The sequence below is a fragment of the Salmo salar genome, chromosome ssa01 (genome assembly GCF_905237065.1).
Source record: "Salmo salar chromosome ssa01, Ssal_v3.1, whole genome shotgun sequence".
NCBI classification, from domain to species: domain Eukaryota; kingdom Metazoa; phylum Chordata; class Actinopteri; order Salmoniformes; family Salmonidae; genus Salmo; species Salmo salar.
In genome coordinates this window covers 161625939-161647991 of record NC_059442.1, presented here as the reverse complement: position 1 = coordinate 161647991, position 22053 = coordinate 161625939, and the positions used below count along the sequence as shown (strand labels likewise).

The 22053-nt window shown below is 45.8% G+C and overlaps 1 protein-coding gene across 1 annotated transcript; it reads left to right on the top strand.

Annotated features, from left to right (window-relative positions):
• Nucleotides 1-18275: 18275 nt before the first annotated feature.
• LOC106571108 (GTPase IMAP family member 7) lies at nt 18276-20556 on the top strand. The gene is made up of 2 exons (XM_014143791.2): nt 18276-18377; nt 19296-20556. The coding sequence occupies exons 1-2, from the start codon at nt 18353-18355 to the stop codon at nt 20174-20176; spliced, it is 906 nt and encodes a 301-aa protein (XP_013999266.2). The 5' UTR covers nt 18276-18352; the 3' UTR covers nt 20177-20556.
• The last annotated feature ends 1497 nt before the right edge of the window (nt 20557-22053 follow it).

Genomic DNA, 22053 nt, shown 5'->3' with positions numbered 1-22053 from the left:
TCCCTGATAGGGCTCGCGCCCAGAATGCACCGTGCTCCCCATTTAAAGGTGTGCGCAATCACCTCTTTAGCCCGGGAAGAAAGTAGACATAGTCAAGAACCGGGTTTCCACTAGTTACCACAGCCACAAAGTCCATATTGGCTATAATCGTAAAAAGTTCACCAAAACTAAAAATAGCCTTTTGGTCTTAATTTAACTTTAGGCAAAAGGATAGCATTGCGGTTAAGGTTAGCAGTGTGGTTAAGGTTAGGGTTATAATCACATTTAAAGAAGATCATTTGTAGAAATAGGCAGGTTTAAGATTTTGTGGTTGTGATAACTAGTGACGGCCAATATAACAAAACACATTTTCCATAATACCATGTAACCGTTTACACAGGCAATTCTGATATTTTTTCCACTCATTTCTTTTTAGATTTTTTTTTTTTTTTACATCTGATATTTTTCAGAGTTGATCTAAATGGTTAAAAGACCAATTAATTAATTTCAAGATCAGAATTGGGCTGCCTGTGTAAACGCAGCGAAGGAAATCTTGGCCCTGTTATAATAGTATTGCTGAAAATGTGCCTTCATATGCTCCAGCTACTTTATCTGCGACTGTTGAAAGTCATGCCATGTGGGCTTATATAGCACTTGTCTGAGAGGTAGGTTAAAGTATAAAGATCAATATTGTATATAGTAGTAAAACATATCATAGTAAAATGTGTTTACAAGAGTCCTATTCTCTAACTATGTGTCAAATGATTTCATGAGAAAATGTTTCTTCTGTTAGGGTGTGGCCGATATCCTTGGATGAATCTCAATAGTTGTATAAGAACTTGTTAGGCACTTTATTAGGCTACACCCTAACAGCATTGTTAATAAGCATTCTTAAAACACCGACACAAATGTTCCAACCCTGAATGATTGACTACTGGCTCTTTGCCACCTGAAACCACCTGCATCCTCCTCACAAACAGAGTGAAACTAGGCCTCCTCACAAACAGAGTGAAACGAGGCCTCCTCACAAACAGAGTGAAACGAGGCCTCCTCACAAACAGAGTGAAACGAGGCCTCCTCACAAACAGAGTGAAACGAGGCCTCCTCACAAACAGAGTGAAACGAGGCCTCCTCACAAACAGAGTGAAACGAGGCCTCCTCACAAACAGAGTGAAACGAGGCCTCCTCACAAACAGAGTGAAACGAGGCCTCCTCACAAACAGAGTGAAACGAGGCCTCCTCACAAACAGAGTGAAACGAGGCCTCCTCACAAACAGAGTGAAACGAGGCCTCCTCACAAACAGAGTGAAACGAGGCCTCCTCACTAACAGAATGAAACTAGGCCTCCTCACAAACAGAGTGAAACTAGGCCTCCTCACAAACAGAGTGAAACGAGGCCTCCTCACAAACAGAGTGAAACGAGGCCTCCTCACAAACAGAATGAAACGAGGCCTCCTCACAAACAGAATGAAACTAGGCCTCCTCACAAACAGAGTGAAACTAGGCCGATGCTTGAAAGGGCTGAATACGTGTTTTCACAGCAGCTATGAAGCAGACATTGGCTAGCTAGCCACCTCCAATAATTAACATAATGTCATGCCAAATAATGACAGTTGCTGTTTTGCATGACAGGCCCTCAGGATCAGCGGCGATTTTAGCATGTAAATCCTGGCCAGCAAAGACACTACACAACACTAAGCAATACATCAATTGCACTACAACGGTGACAAACGGTGCACAGTGGTGGAAAAAGTACTCAATTGTCACACTTGACTAAAAGTAAGGATATGTTAATAGAAAATGACTCAAGTAAAAGTGAAAGTCACCCAGTAAAATACTACTTGAGTAAAATTCTTAAAGTATTTGGTTTTAAATCTTCTCAAGTTTCAAAAGTAAATATAATTGGTCAAATGTACTTAAGTATCAAAAGTAAAAATCATTTCATATTCCTTATATTAAGCAAACCAGACGGCATCATTTTCTTTTTTTGATTTAGCCAGGGGCACACTCCAACACTCAGACATAATTTACATTTGTGTTTAGTGAGTTCACCAGATCAGAGGCAGTAGGGATGACCAGGTATGTCCAGGGCCCATCGAGCTTGCCTAGAGTTGAGGCGCTTGGCAGTGCGGAGATATTCCAGGTCCTTGTGATCAGTCCACACTAGGAAGGGACGTTCTGCCACCTCTAACCAGTGCCTTCACACCTCCAACTCCATCTTCGTGTAACGCCTGTCGTTAGAATTAGACCAAGGTGCAGCAGAGGATGTGTATTCATTATTAACGATTTTAATGAACATAAACACTCTATACAAAACACGAAAAGAAACGACAGCATACAGTCCTGTCTGGTCCCAAAATGAACACCACAGAAAACAATCCCCCACAAAACCCAAAGGAAAAACATGCTCCTTATGTGTGACTCCCAATCAACAACAATGAACTTCAGCTGTGCCTGATTGGGAGCCACACACGGCCCAAAACAAATAAATACAAAAAACCTAGAAAAAGAACATAGAACGCCCACCCAATGTAACACCCTGGCCTAACCAAAATAAAGAACAAAAAACCCCTCTCTATGGCCAGGGCGTTACAGTACCCCCCCCCCCCCAAGGTGCGGACTCCGGCCGCAAAACCTGACTCTGAAGGGGAGGGTCCGGGTGGGCCTTCTTACGGCGGCGGCTCAGGTGCGGGACGTGGCCTCTGCTCCACCCTCGGCGTCGCCCTCTTAGGTGGCGCACCTGGCCGCGCCAAAGGTCTGAACCAGGTCCCCATGCCTTCCTCCTGGTCATTCAGCTGGGTCGCTTCACAGAACAAGAGAAGAGCATAGTGGAGACACTCAATGAGCTTTTACCTGCCAACATAGATAGAGACACAATGGTGCTCTTCACTTATGGGGAGAGACTGGAAGACACAACTATAGATCAGTTCATCCGCGAGGATAGCAATCTGGAGAAGCTGGTTAAGAAATGCAGGGGTGGATACCATGTGTTTAAAAACAATGACACCAGCAACAACAATCAGGTTAGAGAGCTTTTAGAAAAAATAGAAAGCAGACTACAGAAAAAGCAGAATAGCTGGTCATGGTGCTGGAAAGGGGCAGTTGGTTGCTTTATCGTCATTGCAGCAGTGATGATAGTAAAACTGTTGTTAAAAAGGTTACGAACACGTCCCCCACACATCCCTCCTGTCTCTTTCACCTGTCCTGTTCCTGACATGGTTCCCTCCTGTCCCAGCCACCTGTCTTGTTCCTGACATGGTCAATTCTGTCCCTGACATGGTCCCTCCTGTCCCTGCTACCTGTCCTGTTCCTGACATGGTTCCCTCCTGTCCCAGCCACCTGTCTTGTTCCTGACATGGTCAATTCTGTCCCTGACATGGTCCCTCATGTCCCTGCTACCTGTCCTGTTCCTGACATGGTTCCCTCCTGTCCCAGCCACCTGTCTTGTTCCTGACATGGTCCTTCCTGTCCCAGTCACCTGTCCTGTTCCTGACATGGTCCCTTCTGTCCCTGACATGGTCCCTCATATCCCTGCTACCTGTCCTGTTCCTGACATGGTCCCTTCTGTTCCTGACATGGTCCCTCATGTCCCTGACATGGTCCCTTCTGTCCCTGACATAGTCCCTTCTGTCCTTGACATGGTCCCTCCTGTCCCAGCCACCTGTCCTGTTCCTGACATGGTCAATTCTGTCCCTGACATGGTCCCTCATGTCCCTGCTACCTGTCCTGTTCCTGACATGGTTCCCTCCTGTCCCAGCCACCTGTCTTGTTCCTGACATGGTCCTTCCTGTCCCAGTCACCTGTCCTGTTCCTGACATGGTCCCTTCTGTCCCTGACATGGTCCCTCATGTCCCTGCTACCTGTCCTGTTCCTGACATGGTCCCTTCTGTTCCTGACATGGTCCCTCCTGTCCCTGCTACCTGTCCTGTTCCTGACATGGTCCCTTCTGTCCCTGACATAGTCCCTTCTGTCCCTGACATGGTCCCTCCTGTCCCAGCCAACTGTCCTGTTCCTGACATGGTCCCTTCTGTCCCTGACATGGTCCCTCATGTCCCTGCTACCTGTCCTGTTCCTGACATGGTCCCTTCTGTCCCTGACATGGTCCCTCCTGTGATGACGTTGGCCTCTTTGAGTACAGGGAGGACAGTTGACCCCCTCCCCCCTTGCACCATCCCCCAAACTACCTTCCCCCACCCACGCCCTGTGTGAAAGGGTTGTAAAAACTCTAAGAGGAGAATCTCTTGCCACATGGCCCATAGAGAGACACAGGAAATTCTTCCAACTCACAGAATTGGGGAGCCAAGTCGAACATACCTTTCTAGGTTCTTCCAACTAAATGAGACAACTTAAACTTTGCATATTAACCTTGATGAAGCAACCTCTCAGGTAATTCAAAGTTAATTCCCAGATAGCCTATACAGGTTTGATATATCATAAATAGATTAATCAGTAAAATCTGCTTTAGCAAAGCACTGTCACCAAACCCATTACTCACGGGAGTGAATCCCATGTGGCTTCAGCCCCAGGGAGGAGCGTACCCTAGTGGTGAAGGGTCCCAACATTTGACCTACGGTTTACACTTATGATATCCAATCAATGGAGATTGTATGGATTATCGTCTCATTCAATTTAATAAGTTAAATTGTCGAACATACCTTTCTAGGTTCTTCCAATTAAATGAGACAACTTAAACTTTGCATATTAACCTGGATGAAGCAACCTCTCAGGTAATTCAAGTTTAATACCCAGATAGCCTACCCAGGTAGGACTAATCATTGGCATTGATTAATTCAATTTGCTTTTGCAAATTCATTCACGTCCAACTTCCACAGTACTGTACAGTACTGATGGTTCATTAACGTCTATAAATAGATTAAAATCGTCTTTGCAGCTCCCCACATTCCAAAACCAAATTTTGGAAAATTAGGAAAAACATTTTTCCTTTCAAATGTTCGAATAATGTGCAAGCTATCAGAGGGGGTGGTCCCCACTCGCCTGCTAATTAGTGAACCTCCACCCGTAAATGGATTGATCTCTGACCTCAGCAGCGATAACAACCCTAATTATGCCATTAGTGGAAAAGCAGACAACAATGTTTTCCAAAATCAACCATCGGGGCCTCGTAAAGGTTCTCTCCAGTCTAGCTCTGATGTCTTGCCATCCGAGATTGCCATCTGTCCAATACCGCAGTGCACAGCTGAAGCACGAGCAAGTAACGGTAGACATAAAGGGACAGGTGGAGAGAACCGGGAAACCAATGACCAATGCAGACAAGGGAAAAATTCTGCTAGCTATGGAACTGAGTTCGAAAACTGAACAATTAAATGTAATTGCAAAAACGTATGACGATGAACAAGCACAAGCTCTTCAACAAAATCGTTTTCTACAGGAACAAAATCATATGCTACAGGAACAACTCGATTTAGCCAAAACTAAATACGATGATGTCCACGCCAAACTAGATAAATCTGAAGAGTTATCTACAAACAGGAGCGCTCAACTTGACAACATGCATGCTGTTTTGTTGAATGTTACTCAAAATAACACGGTTCTCCTCAAAGCGCTGCAGACCAAAGACGATCAGTTAATGAACAAATTGACAAAGTTGGATGATAAATCAGCAGAACTTATTGAAGTCGCTGACCAAATGAATGATGAGAGAACTCAGGTGATGAGGATGGAAATATTGATTTCTAAGCAAGCAGAGGAAATCTCATCACTGAATCTCTCACTCCGTACTCAAGACCTCTATCTGCAAACCATGACAGATAAGTTTGAGACCGAAAGGAGCAGGTGTGACACTCACGTGTCCAAAATCGGTATTCTAAGCGCTCAAGTGGACTCTGCAATGCAGCAGAATTCCACCCTTAGGTACCATCTGGAGGAAATCCAGAATGGTCACGCTCTACAGCGCGACTACCCATCCAAGCAACCGGAGCCCTGTACTCACAGGAGTGAAGACAATAGGTTTCAGACCTTGCCTCCCTCATGTGTCCCTCAGTCTTCTCCTCTTGGCCCTTCGGCACTGAGTAATATGGCGCCTCTTGGCCAACAACAACAAGGCTTGGCTTCTTCTCTTGGCCTTTCGGCCCCAATCTCTCCACAGGATGAAGCCAACCCTCTCCGCCCGCTTGGCGCGGAATACCTTGACAAACTCGTCAAGATTTTCCCCACCTTTGACCCCGTTCCAGGTCAGCCAAACGATACTGAGACGTTCCTAACTGACATAGAGGATGCGTTAGATGGCTACCCGAACGCTACGGGTTCTGACAGGGTTTACCTGTTGAAGCGAACGTCGAATAGACACGTGACGAGGTTCATTCGTCTACAACAGCAACACGTGCTAAATGACTACGCTAAACTTGCCACAGCTTTGAAATTAGAATTCAGTGGTTCTGCGACTCGCAAACACGATAGCTCACTGGCTAACACCGTCAAACAAGCTCGGAACGAACACCCACAAGCTTTCTATCATAGGCTTCGTTCAGCTTACTTTGGCCTACTCACAGAAACAGGAATGGAAGAGCTGTTACCATTCAAACAAATGTTTCTGTCGAACATGTATCCCACCTTCATTACCTACTTGGGCCCTGCCGCCCACGTTGGCTTGCCTATCTTACAACTCAGAGAGCTTGCAAGCACAGCTTTTGAGGCATCAATTGTTCACAATGCTAAGATCCCTGACCACTCGGTTTTGAAGTTTGACCAGGAGCACTCACTCCAGTTAGAGGGTGCATTATCAGGTATTGGAGCGTCGAGAGATGACCCACAACAACAGTTTCTACCACGAAACCATGGTTCCAATAACCTCCGCGGTCGAAATAACTGTAAAGTACGTAGCCATCAACATCACTACCGCTACAATCGACCCGTTCGCTACGGTCCTGCACCCAACGCACAAAAAGTGTCAGAGCACAAGGGTAACAAAGGGTTGAAGGACGATCAAAACGTAGACCAATGTTCTCCAGAAGTCCCACTACGGGAAGAACTTAAGCGAGAACAATTTGAGAAAAGGGTAAAAGATAAGTCACAAGGACTAAACGGGGAATTACCGGACACCAGGTCCGCTGGAATTAACACCCATGGCATGGACATTAAAGTTCAAATTTCTCCCGCTCTCATTCAAGACCCTATCCAGGGCCCGCTTGATCAAGAAACAAGCCCCCGGGCTCTGTCTATAGACTCTGATACAAAAGTTGCGAAGAAAAAGGTCAAACGCTTCGTTAAAGCCAAGCCCACTCAAAATCGGAAAAGTCAATCTGCTTCCATCTTGAACAGACATGGCACATCACGTCATTGCGAACGACCACTCCACTTTGTGGGGAATATGTCCACTAACCACGAATCTAAACGGCCATACCTGGAAACAGTCCTGGAGGACTGCTTAGCTTGTCATGCACTAATTGATTTGGGTGCGACAATATCACTCATCTCTCAAACATTGTTTGATGATCTCAAAAGGGCTTTGAAGCCAACTGGTTAAAAGTGGAACGATGCGACACTAAACTTCGAGGGGTCACTCAGACTACCTCGCCTCTCACATTGAGAGTCATGCTGAAACTACACTTCCAGGACGTATCGCTCGTTCACCCTGTGTATGTTACCAGCCTCGAAACTGTAACCCTGCTACTTGGAGCAGACTTGATGGATCGGTTACTTCCATTGATGGATTGGAAAACCAACCAGGTATGGTCACAGGCCACAGTGCCTTCTCCACTGACCACACTGTCTCCCCCTAACGCTAGCTGCAACGCAGTCCTTCACGAGGGGTATCTGTCGAAAGCACCCCTTGGGAAAAAGACGTTTAGAAACCTCTTGGTACAGAATCTGATCCACGGAGATAGTACGACATCTCAACACATTCCATCAGCCAACCTGATTGACCATTATTTTCATGATTTCGAGCCAGCTGTGTCTGTGAATAAGCAACTTCCCTCCTCCTTGCAGTCGTGCAATACGATAGTTGAGATGAACTTCTCTTGCCCTTCGGACACTTCCGCAAGCACTGCGGCCGTCTCAGCAAGAAAAACATTGATGCGCAGAGTATACTCTGTTTCCGATGATACACCTTCCGCTTTGTTGGGGACTGTCACCCCTTACAATGACACTAATGGCGTCAGTCCAGCAACTGACCCGATGACTCCCACTGGTGAAACACTTTGCGATATCACAGACCGATATCCTCGTCTCAGTTCGCAGGTAATGAAGAGGTTGCCACACGCGGACGCGGTGGTGACTGACATGCCTCGACAGCCACTGAGCGTTTTGAAGCACGAACACCAGGAGATTTGGTTGAAAGGTTACAGCCATTCTCATAACAACGCGGCCGCTGAAAACTCGTACGTAGGGTCCGATCTTCTCGTTTGCGCATCGGACACCAACACCACCCGCTGGTGGGGGGTCCCGAGGCACAAAGGGGGGGAATAGTAGCCCAGACCCATGATGAGCCTCATCGAGGCCGGTTGGGGGGTCAAGACTACGGACAACACCGTACGAGGCCGCCAGAGCATAAATCAAATCTAGTTGTAAACTCTCCTATGAGTACAGTGAGGAGCAGACAGGCCCCTAGACGGGGATTATCTTAGAACACATCTAAGATAGTACTGAGGTGTACCACACTGGTCGTAAAGGAAGTCCAGTGGACTTGTCCACCTCCAAAACAAATGGCATCAACAGTCATTCCTTGCCATGTGTAGGTTCAACTACAATACAACTAGAATAATGCTCCAATCATGTGTTCCGGTAGATAATATTTCAGAATAAATCGGTAGGATAACTGGTCCCCTTGAGTACCAGTACCAATACTAGCAACAGTCAGTCCCGCTACAATCAGAAAGAAGGTTAGAGACCTAACCAATCAAATTACCATTGACAACATGGTAATTTGCACTCTTCCATAGGAGTCACTCAGAGTGCAACACGTGGAGGGGAATCTCCAGTGCACTCTTCCAATGGTTAACACACATGTCACTAATAAATAGGACCCTCCATTCAGGAGGAAAATTATTAGAAGTCATGAACCATGATCACACCACGTATGACTGGTCCAATACTTAAAGAGTACTTCCGTCGTGAGGTTAGCTCCTCCGTGGATAACATAGCTATGAAATAGACTTCATACCTATCGCCACTACAATAGTGGAAGACACAGTGACTTGTAGAAAAACTACTACAGACTCCCTTGACACCAATTCTGACTGGCCTCCAGGCATTGACCTGAAAATTACCTGACTACGTCAGACTCATTCTGAACAAGTTGTAATCTGCCCGGATACTTGGTTTTCTTCCCTTGACATGCGCGCTTGTGTAAGCATAAGCGCACATGCACAACGGAACATCCAATTAGGATTTATGCTAGGACCACTTAAGGGCCCAAGCAATATACCAGCCTTAGTAAAGTTGAACATTTACTTCTAGGCCTTTGACTCTACAGCACTCACCAGTTTTCTTCCCAGAAGTCCATAGGTCATCCCTGTAGACTGCCCAAAACTAGTGCATTACAGCTGTAGACTTATCATATAGGTATCAACTTAGGATAGCGCCTAAGCAACACACCAAGTAGGAAAAACCCTAGATATGGCATTAGAGACAATGCCATGATAATCATTTTGCCAGAACATTGGACGTATATAGAATACAGTCCAATTAGATGATTTTTTTTTTGTGTGAGAACTATATTTTGTATACTTTTTTGTTTGTTTATGCTTTCATTCCTTTTCGGTTCAGTTCCTTTGACACTTAGGAAGTGATAGAGCCATAAACAAAGTCCCCATACAACCATCACTTAGTGCCACAACGCCGCTCATTGGGGAATGAATGTAATTATATATATTTCATGAGTGTGTGTGCGTTGTTAACATCTGCCTAAGTTACTGCCCAGATCTTCCAGTCTGGACGATGGGTCCGGAACGGCGACCCCAAATCCGGACACCCACGGCCTATCCTTGTGGCGGCATGCCCGCTGTCAGAGAGCCTACCAAGGTAAACCACCAGAGGGGGGGACCGCAACGGCGATCACCAACCAGGACATCCCTTGGCCCTTCCTGGGGTACTTTGCATCTTCCAGGGAACCTACCAAGGTACACCACTAGAGGAGACCGCAACGGCGACCACCAACCGGACATCAACTGCCCATCCTTGTGGTGGACTGCTCCGCTTCCAGAGAGCCTATAACAGTTCAACCACCAGAGGGGACTGCAACGATGATCTACCAACGGGACATCACGTGGTCATGATTTTATGTTGATTTGTAACTTGCAGGATAAACAAGATCCAAACCACCAGGGGGGGGGTATGTCATGACGTTGGCCTCTTTGAGTACAGGGAGGACAGTTGACCCCCTCCCCCTTGCACCATCCCCCCAACCTACCTTCCCCCACCCAGGCCCTGTGTGAAAGGGTTGTAAAAACTCTAAGAGGAGAATCTCTTGCCACATGGCCCATAGAGAGACACAGGAAATTCTTCCAACTCACAGAATTGGGGAGCCAAGCGACCTTTGTGTTCTGGAGAAGGTATGGAAGATTGGTGAAGAATCCAGCTACGAACTGGTCCGCTTGGTACAATTTTGTGATACTCAGAAGAGACAATATATTACCATAAAACTGTTTATATAATAGCGTCAGTGATGAGAGTTGCATCCACATGGTTGTATAGAATGTATTAATAAGGATAAAGCTTTTGTAATACATTGAGATGCTATGTACTGATGTTAATGTGATAGAATTGTATTCCTGTACCAAGCTTAACTCAGTCATCGGCACGCCCCCAGGGACACAGACAGGACCAGGCGTCATGTTCTATGTTCACTATAAAACCCCCCCTGACTTACTAGTCTAACAGACCAGGCCTCCACTCCATTGCGAGAAGTTGGCCAATAGGTTTGACCATCCAATCCATCTACTGAAAGTGAACCATACCACGTGGTTAACTTTTAGACTATTGATACCGACAGAATAAGAACAAGTCTTTGATATTAATTATTAGTCTGCAGCTAAGTAAATTATATCATTGAACGTGAAGACCAACGAAACATCCATTCTATGACGACATTAATGAATGTCGCTTTGAAAGATCCATTCTAACCGAGAGAGAGAGCGAGAGAGAGAGAGAGAGAACTCTCCATCAGAACGACGCTCCAACAAGGATCCCGACGACACACTGAACGTAAATATATATTGATTGCAATTGTTCCCGAATGAGTGAGCGTTCAATTGTCAATTGTTAATATTAATGAACTCTGTGTACCTCCTCAGCTGACCGTTTATGACCCATTGTCTAACAGACCAGCCATGCCTGTTTAGACCACTAGGGCACATTACTCTACCAATTCTTTGTGACGATAATTACTGTTTGTATACTTTCTGTGAATTAATTAGTTTAGTAAATAAATGATTTTAAGACAATTGATGTATGGATGATTTTAGTAAAGACTGGGTTCGTGCAGATACAACAATTTACGACGTTTGGAATGAGACTGGACACGAGGTAAAATACACCATTTAAACCAGAAGATAATCGGCCTATACTATAATAGAATATAATATATAATGTTATAATATAGGAAAGTTATTAGGAAAATTATAGCTTTGTGATCTGAATATTTTCCTTGGTGCCCCGATCTCCTAGTTAATTACAATTAAACGATTAATCTGTTTAATCGCGTGATAATAATTACAGGGAGTTAATTGATAAACATGTCTTCAGTTTAATGGTACCCCAAAGACACGACACTCCTGTCCCTGCTACCTGTCCTGTTCCTGACATGGTCCCTTCTGTTCCTGACATGGTCCATCCTGTCCCTGCTACCTGTCCTGTCCCTGACATGGTCCCTCATGTCCCTGACATGGTCCCTCCTGTCTCTTCCACCTGTTCTGTTCCTGACATGGTCCCTTCTGTCCCTGACATGGTCCCTCATGTCCCTGCTACCTGTCCTGTTCCTGACATGGTCCCTTCTGTCCCTGACATGGTCCCTCATGTCCCTGACATGGTGCATCATGTCCCTGACATGGTTCCTCCTGTTCCTGACATGGTCCCTCATGTCCCTGACATGGTTCCTCCTGTCCCTGACATGGTTCCTCCTGTCCCTGACATGGTCCCTCCTGTTCCTGACATGGTCCCTCATGTCCCTGACATGGTTCCTCCTGTCCCTGACATGGTCCCTCCTGTTCCTGACATGGTCCCTCCTGTCCCTGACATGGTCCCTCCTGTCCCTGACATGGTTCCTCCTGTTCCTGACATGGTCCCTCATGTCCCTGACATGGTTCCTCCTGTCCCTGACATGGTCCCTCATGTCCCTGACATGGTTCCTCCTGTCCCTGCCACTGTCCCTCCTGTTCGTGAGTCATTTTGGGAAATGGTGACATCAAACAACATTATTTTCACAGCGGGAGTAGGACTGACTCTATTGGTCATCATAAGAAAAATAATTAGGAAATAATGAGAGGTTGGTTGGATGGGACAGAATTTCCCACATCTGTGAGTGCCAAATGAAATGAATACTACAATTATACACCTAGGTTTACTCTTTTTGAATTTTTAGAACATTTCTTATTGAATGTTAAGAGAATGGGTGACAGGTTGTGTTTGAAGAATATTAATAAAACAATATAAACATGCAAAAACTGATTTAGAAAGTCTGGGTTATTATTGCTGGATATTATGCATATAAGCTATTGTATGGTTTTCATAAGGTCTGTTGTCACAAGAAAAACAAGTGAGGTCATACCGATGTGCATGTATTGCTACTTTGCAAACATAATCTGGGCTTCTATTGTGAATATGATTCTAGCTTTAAAGATAAGAACGTTCCAATGTGGATAGGTTAGGGTGAGTAGCCTAATAAAATACCTGCAGCCAAGATGCATAACAGGCATTGTTAAAAGACCTACACCCAAGTTCAAACTAGTTGAAGTGTCTTGGGGCATTGAGAGACATGGGTGTTGAGAGTGATGGCTTGTCTAAACCACCAGTGACTGTAACTATTCGCTCTTTGCCATCTGAAACCCTGCATTGGGTTCAGCTCCACATCCTCCTCATAACCAGAGTGAAACTATGCTGTAATTTAATCTGAACATACCAGTCCATGCCCTAAAAGAAAACAATGTTCAAGTAGTTCATTAGGAGGTATTATGTGCGTTGCTGGCCTCAGGTTGCTGGCCTCAGGTTGCTGGCCTCAGGTTGCTGGCCTGTCCTTGGTCTGTCTTTACACAGTAGTTATGATGCAAAACATTTACATTGCCACTATGACCAGTGGTTTGCTGTTGGGAGTTTTGGGCAGAGTTTAAGCATACTGTAATTGGACAAATGCATTTGTTAAAAGGTGAAATGCAAATACAAGTTGACTGGATTTTTTGATCGGTTGCTAGGCTAACAAACAATAAAGTTATATGCCCAAATTTGATGCAAGATTAAAATCCTTCACGTCAAAGTAGAATATAGAAGAAAACTTCTAATTGATAGTGTAACAAACAGATTGTTTTCAGATAGGCCAGACTTCAACTGTGTTGGGTATCATGGTATCATGGTAAGTAAACAGATCACAGATCATATTGTTTACTACAGTGTCATTACAATGTCAATAGTTCAAGCAGGGGGAAGCATGAAACATTCCATTGTTCATAATGTATTCTAGATTACAGTAGACAATTATTGCCCTTAAGTTGTAGGACACAGCACTCTGTTTAAGATATAATGTAGTGAAAGGCACAATATGATAACATCACAAAGGTAACTAAAGAGCAGCACAGCAAACAGTAATGGGCCACACCAAGCTACCAAGTTAACTACAACAAGTACAACTAGTCATAAGGGAGGCCTGAGTACATTATAGAATATCAAGTTTCCCCCTTTCAAAATAACAAATACGAACAATGAAATGTTGTGCAGTACCTGGCATTGCTCCAAGATGCCACATCTAAACACAAACCATTTTTGCTCTTACTTTAATAAATGTAACAATACACTCAACAACAATACTGTAAAATCCCCCGTGCACTGGCACCGCAGCTTGGAGTCCAGCAGTTACCTCTCCCTGATAGGGCTCGCGCCCAGAATGCACCGTGCTCCCCATTTAAAGGTGTGCGCAATCACCTCTTTAGCCCGGGAAGAAAGTAGACATAGTCAAGAACCGGGTTTCCACTAGTTACCACAGCCACAAAGTCCATATTGGCTATAATCGTAAAAAGTTCACCAAAACTAAAAATAGCCTTTTGGTCTTAATTTAAGTTTAGGCAAAAGGATAGCATTGCGGTTAAGGTTAGCAGTGTGGTTAAGGTTAGTGTTATAATCACATTTAAAGAAGATCATTTGTAGAAATAGGCAGGTTTAAGATTTTGTGGTTGTGATAACTAGTGACGGCCAATATAACAAAACACATTTTCCATAATACCATGTAACCGTTTACACAGGCAATTCTGATATTTTTTCCACTCATTTCTTTTTAGATTTTTTTTTTTTTTACATCTGATATTTTTCAGAGTTGATCTAAATGGTTAAAAGACCAATTAATTAATTTCAAGATCAGAATTGGGCTGCCTGTGTAAACGCAGCGAAGGAAATCTTGGCCCTGTTATAATAGTATTGCTGAAAATGTGCCTTCATATGCTCCAGCTACTTTATCTGCGACTGTTGAAAGTCATGCCATGTGGGCTTATATAGCACTTGTCTGAGAGGTAGGTTAAAGTATAAAGATCAATATTGTATATAGTAGTAAAACATATCATAGTAAAATGTGTTTACAAGAGTCCTATTCTCTAACTATGTGTCAAATGATTTCATGAGAAAATGTTTCTTCTGTTAGGGTGTGGCCGATATCCTTGGATGAATCTCAATAGTTGTATAAGAACTTGTTAGGCACTTTATTAGGCTACACCCTAACAGCATTGTTAATAAGCATTCTTAAAACACCGACACAAATGTTCCAACCCTGAATGATTGACTACTGGCTCTTTGCCACCTGAAACCACCTGCATCCTCCTCACAAACAGAGTGAAACTAGGCCTCCTCACAAACAGAGTGAAACGAGGCCTCCTCACAAACAGAGTGAAACGAGGCCTCCTCACAAACAGAGTGAAACGAGGCCTCCTCACAAACAGAGTGAAACGAGGCCTCCTCACAAACAGAGTGAAACGAGGCCTCCTCACAAACAGAGTGAAACGAGGCCTCCTCACAAACAGAGTGAAACGAGGCCTCCTCACAAACAGAGTGAAACGAGGCCTCCTCACAAACAGAGTGAAACGAGGCCTCCTCACAAACAGAGTGAAACGAGGCCTCCTCACTAACAGAATGAAACTAGGCCTCCTCACAAACAGAGTGAAACTAGGCCTCCTCACAAACAGAGTGAAACGAGGCCTCCTCACAAACAGAGTGAAACGAGGCCTCCTCACAAACAGAATGAAACTAGGCCTCCTCACAAACAGAGTGAAACTAGGCCGATGCTTGAAAGGGCTGAATACGTGTTTTCACAGCAGCTATGAAGCAGACATTGGCTAGCTAGCCACCTCCAATAATTAACATAATGTCATGCCAAATAATGACAGTTGCTGTTTTGCATGACAGGCCCTCAGGATCAGCGGCGATTTTAGCATGTAAATCCTGGCCAGCAAAGACACTACACAACACTAAGCAATACATCAATTGCACTACAACGGTGACAAACGGTGCACAGTGGTGGAAAAAGTACTCAATTGTCACACTTGACTAAAAGTAAGGATATGTTAATAGAAAATGACTCAAGTAAAAGTGAAAGTCACCCAGTAAAATACTACTTGAGTAAAATTCTTAAAGTATTTGGTTTTAAATCTTCTCAAGTTTCAAAAGTAAATATAATTGGTCAAATGTACTTAAGTATCAAAAGTAAAAATCATTTCATATTCCTTATATTAAGCAAACCAGACGGCATCATTTTCTTTTTGGGATTTAGCCAGGGGCACACTCCAACACTCAGACATAATTTACATTTGTGTTTAGTGAGTTCACCAGATCAGAGGCAGTAGGGATGACCAGGTATGTCCAGGGCCCATCGAGCTTGCCTAGAGTTGAGGCGCTTGGCAGTGCGGAGATATTCCAGGTCCTTGTGATCAGTCCACACTAGGAAGGGACGTTCTGCCACCTCTAACCAGTGCCTTCACACCTCCAACTCCATCTTCGTGTAACGCCTGTCGTTAGAATTAGACCAAGGTGCAGCAGAGGATGTGTATTCATTATTAACGATTTTAATGAACATAAACACTCTATACAAAACACGAAAAGAAACGACAGCAAACAGTCCTGTCTGGTCCCAAAATGAACACCACAGAAAACAATCCCCCACAAAACCCAAAGGAAAAACATGCTCCTTATGTGTGACTCCCAATCAACAACAACGAACTTCAGCTGTGCCTGATTGGGAGCCACACACGGCCCAAAACAAAGAAATACAAAAAACCTAGAAAAAGACCATAGAACGCCCACCCAATGTAACACCCTGGCCTAACCAAAATAAAGAACAAAAAACCCCTCTCTATGGCCAGGGCGTTACAGTACCCCCCCCCCAAGGTGCGGACTCCGGCCGCAAAACCTGACACTGAAGGGGAGGGTCCGGATGGGCCTTCTTACGGCGGCGGCTCAGGTGCGGGACGTGGCCTCTGCTCCACCCTCGGCGTCGCCCTCTTAGGTGGCGCACCTGGCCGCGCCGAAGGTCTGGTGGGCGACCATGACTGCGCCCGCTGGCGGGCGGCGATGGCTGCGCCCGGCTGGCGGGTGGCGATGGCTGCGCCCGGCTGGCGGGCGGTGATGGCTGCGCCCAGCTGGCGGGCGAACCTGGTTGCGCCCGGCTGGCGGGCGGTGATGGTTGCGCCCGGCTGGCGGGCGACCCTGGTTGCGCCTGGCTGGCGGGCGGAGATGGCTGCGCCCGGCTGGCGGGCGGCGAAGACTGTGCCCGGCTGGCGGGCGTACCTGGCTGCGCCCGGCTGGCGGGCGTCCCTGGCGGCTCCGGCGGCACTGACCCAGGATTCACCAGGCTGAGGAGACATGTTAGAGGCCTGGCCCTAGGCGTAGGCACAGGACTCACCGGGCTGGCGGGCGGCTCTGACTGCTCCGGACAGGCGGGCGGCTCTGGCGGCTCCGGACAGGCGGGCAGCTCTGGCGGCTCCGGGACAGGCGGGCGGCTCTGGCGGCTCCGGACAGGCGGGCGGATCCGGCGGCTCCGGACAGGCAGGCGGCTCCGGCGGCTTCGGACTGGCGGGCGGCTCTGGTGGTTCCGGACTGGCGGGCGGCTCTGGCGGCTCCGGACTGGCGGGCAGCTCTGGCGGCTCCGGACTAGCGAGACCCACTGGAGGCCTAGTCCTGGGAGGTGGCACAGGACGGACCAGGATGGGGAGGCCCACTGGAGGCCTAGTCCTGGGAGGTGGCACAGGACGGACCAGGATGGGGAGACCCACTGGTGGCCTGGTCCTAGGAGGAGGCACAGGACGGACCAGGATGGGGAGACCCACTGGAGGCCTGGACCGAGGAGGAGGCACAGGATAAACCGGGCTGTGGGGGAGCACTGGAGTTCTGGTATGTACGCTCGACATGTAACATTTACATAAGCTGAAGTTTTTGAAGATAAAACATTTTAGGTGCTGGGTGCAGTTGATTCTAGGCTAATTGTAAAATAATATCATACTTTATATACTTTACAAAACATACAATAGGTTTGAATTTAATGTGCAACAAACAAAAAATAAATGTGCTCTCGATAATCTACTTGATAAAATAAAGGTTTAATAATGGCAAATAAATAAACCCCCCAAAAAGAGGGAAAGGAGGTTACGTACATAAGAGAAAGTCAACTAACATGATTTACTTCAAACGTCTCATTTGGAAAAGCCCCACAGGATTGATTGTATGTAGAGTATCAAAACTCACTGTTTTCACAACTCCATATGTGTAGTTCCCTATCAGAATCATAACTCAAATAATGTAATCATAGTTTAGTATTAAACAAATAACAGTTATAGAAACACAGACATGTTTAAGACTCTTGAAATGAAATGAACCATTGGATTAAATAGTTTTTTGGCAAAATGAAATTGACAAGCCTATTGAAACTGATTATTGATTAGGCCTATTGAAATTCTGTAGGCTGTTAGAAAGGAGGGAGGAGGCAGGGGATACCTAGTCAGTTACACAACTGAATGCATTCAACTGAAATGAGTCATCCCCATTTAACCCAACCCCTCTGAGGGGAGGTGTTTTACGCTGAGTTGCAACATGCAATCATCCAACCAAAATGTGTTTAGGGCCCTCATGGCTAGAGCCCGCCCATCACATAAGGCTATAGAGACAGTAATGATTCGTTAGATCACTTTAAAATCAAACAAACACAGCACATGACAGACGGCACAGCTCAAACATGAGTTCCCTGGATAATCAGATAGGTAAGTACACTCAGTTAATAGTATATTAACGTTCTTGTTGTATATATGATACTTGTATGAAAGGAAGTTAAATGTAATAATATCGTAGACTACTGTAGTGCAAACCCATCAGGTCAATGCAATAATACTTTATATATTTTGTTCAGTTATCGTTAAACGGGTCAATGTACACAAAGTATGCTCCTTTATACTAACTTTTCATTCAACTAACAGTAAACATGTAGAAATACTGCTGTCAAACATACAGTATATTAAGTATATCCAATTTAGCTAAATTCAAATTACTTTATTGTGAAATGCCAGATCTTCTTTTGTGGTTGACACAATCAATAATAAATACAGAGACACTCACTGTTCATCAACAATTACATCCGTTCATAATAGGATCTCTGTGCATTGTCAATATCTGTAAATATTTTTTCTTTTTTTCTTATGAGGGTGCTGTCCACAAACAGGAAATGATTACCCTCTTAAGTGAAACATTCAAGTTGATTATTTTGTTTATTAATAAATAACAACCTTAACTGAAACACAAGCCAGTACCCAGTTGACAGCTTTTCATTGTTTTTCTCTTTTTTCTAAGTAAATGTGTCGGGGTAAAAAGGACACCATCAGCTGCATGTTTAATTAGCACAGGTCTCTTAGTTTCCTGCACATTTGTTTTTCTGCATATGTATTGAGCTTGATATTGTGAGGCTCACAATTATTTGATTGGACATGTCATGTGATTGAGCGGGCTCTACCTGGAATATCAGAAGAATAATATGACTCAAAGTAACATCACATGAATCTATGGTCAATAAAATATACCGTAGCCAAAAGGACAATGCCAATTGATCGAAATCTTGAAAAGGTGTAAACATTGCAAACATGCAAATCTGTGCCAATAGTGAAGAACTTGTCTTTGTCACCCAACAGAGCAGCCAAACCAAAAAGATGAGCTGAGGATTGTTTTGGTTGGGAAGACTGGAGTTGGGAAAAGTGCAGTAGGAAACACCATCCTGGGAGAAAGCGCATTTATGTCTAAGTTATCTTCCTCCTCTGTGACATTGGCGTGTGACAAAAACAAAAAGGACATGGATGGGCAAAAAATTGCTGTCATCGACACTCCAGGCTTGTTCGACACCAAATCTACCCAAGAGGAGATAGTGAACGAGATCAAAAAGTGCATCACTTTCTCTGCTCCTGGTCCCCATGCGTTCCTGATTGTGATCCAGCTGGGTAGATTCACAGACGAGGAGAAAGAGGCGGTGAACATCCTCCAGCAGATCTTTGGCAAAGAGGCAGAAAAGTACACCATCGTGCTTTTCACTCGTGAAGATGATCTACAGGGAGAAAGTATTAAATCATTCATTATGGGAAGTGAAGTTAGTGCAGATTTAAAAACCTTGGTCTTTGGAGCATGCCATGGGAGATATCATGCCTTCAACAACAGAGACCGCAATAATCGCTCTCAGGTCTCTGAGCTGCTTGAGAAGATCAACAACATGACCATAATGGATGGAAGACAGCACTACTACACCAACAAAATGTTCCAAGAGGCTGAGAGAGCGATTGAGGAGGAGAAAGATAGGATTCTGAAAGAGAATGAAAATAAGACATTGATAGAGACTGAAGCACTGAAAGGTAAATATGGAGGAATTGCCCTGGATCGAGCAATCAAGGAGCTGACGCAAAAAAAGGAGAGAGAAGCAAGAGAGGGAGCTGAAAAAAATATTGCATATTTGAAAGCAGCTGCCTTCACTCTTGTTGGAGTGACTTTTGGAGCCCTCACGAAAGGAACCTGCAATGTACAATGACAGACAACAGTTTTGCCTGACTTAGTGTTTGCTGAAACAAGCACAAATTATACAGAAACACACTTATTTTGCATAACGGGATACATTTACATAGGCTTAAGTTTTTGAAGATAAAACATTTTAGGTGATGGGTGCAGTTGATTCTAGGCAAATTGTAAAATAACATCATACTTTGTATACTGTCCAGATGTATCTATTTTTTCATGTTCATTCAAATTTCACAGCTATATCCAGATATATTCTATTTTTTTTAATATACAATACCTACTGTAGTTGTCATTTTTCATTTTAGAGTGTCAGTGTCAGGTTTTGCGGCCAGAGTCCGCACCTTGGGGGGGGGGTACTGTAACGCCCTGGCCATAGAGAGGGGTTTTTGTTCTTTATTTTGGTTAGGCCAGGATGTTACATTGGGGGGGCATTCTATGTTCCTTATTCTATGTTTTTGTATTTCTTTGTTTTGGGCCGTGTGTGGCTCCCAATCAGGCACAGCTGAAGCTCGTTGTTGCTGATTGGGAGTCACACATAAGGAGCATGTTTTTCCTTTGGGTTTTGTGGGTAATTGTTTCTGTTAGTGTTTTGCACCTGACAGGACTGTTTGGCTGTCGGTTTTCTTGTTTTGTTTTGTATAGTGTTCTTTCTGTAATTAAAATAATGATGAAGACTAACTCCGCTGCACCTTGGTCTACTCTCTCTCACGACAGCCCTTACAGAATTACCCACCACAAGAAGACCAAGCAGCGGAGAAGAGGGCAGATGGAAGTCCAGGAGGACTATAGGAAGCAGCGCGCTCGGGAGGAGATGGCATCCTGGTCGCTGGAAGTATTGGAGGCAAGAATAGACTGGACTTGGGAACAGCTATTTGACCATTGCAGCAACCTGCCGGGGAAGCAGGTGGAGGTGAAGAGGCAGCCCCAAAAATTATTTGGGGGGGGGCACACGGGGAGATTGGCGGAGTCAGGCGTTAGACCTGAGCCAACTCCCCGTGCTTACCGGAAGCGGCGTGGTACTGGTCAGGCGCCGTGTTATGCGGTGGAGCACATGGTGTCTCCAGTGCGCGCTCATAGCCCGGTGCGCTACATCCCAGCCCCCCGCAAGTGCCATGCGAGGATGGAACCAGAGCCAGTCAGGGTGAAGTTGGTGGTGAGCGAAGGGAGTGAAGCAGAGACAGTGAAGGAGTTGATGGGGAGATTGGAGGAGAGAGATATGAGAGAGCTGCTGTGTTGGTGCATGAGGCACGACATTCGCCCTACGGAGCGTGTCCTCGAGTTGATGTCACCTGAGTCAGCTCTCCATACTCGTCCTGAGGTGCGTGCTAGCCGTCTGGTGAAGACTGTGCCAGCCCAACGCACCAGGCCTCCTGTGCACCTCTCCAGCCCTGCACGTCCTGTGCCTGCGCCCAGAACCAGGCCTCCTGCATGTCTTCCCAGCCTGGTGAGTCCTGTGCCTGCGCCCAAATCCAGGCCTCCTGCATGTCTCCCCAGCCTGGTGAGTCCTGTGCCTCCTCCTGGGACCAGGCCTCCAGTGGGTCTCCCCAGCCTGGTTTATCCTGTGCCTCCTTCTCGGACCAGGCCTCCAGTGGGTCTCCCCATCCTGGTCCGTCCTGTGCCACCTCCCAGGACTAGGCCTCCAGTGGGTCTCGTCAGTCCGGAGCCGCCAGAGCCGCCCGCCAGTCCGGAGCCGCCAGAGCCGCCCGCCAGTCCGGAGCCGCCAGAGCCGCCCGCCAGTCCGGAGCCGCCAGAGCCGCCCGCCAGTCCGGAGCCGCCAGAGCCGCCCGCCAGTCAGGAGCCGCCAGAGCCGCCCGCCAGTCCGGAGCCGCCAGAGCCGCCCGCCAGTCCGGAGCCGCCAGAGTGGCCCGCCTGTCCGGAGCCGCCTGTCCG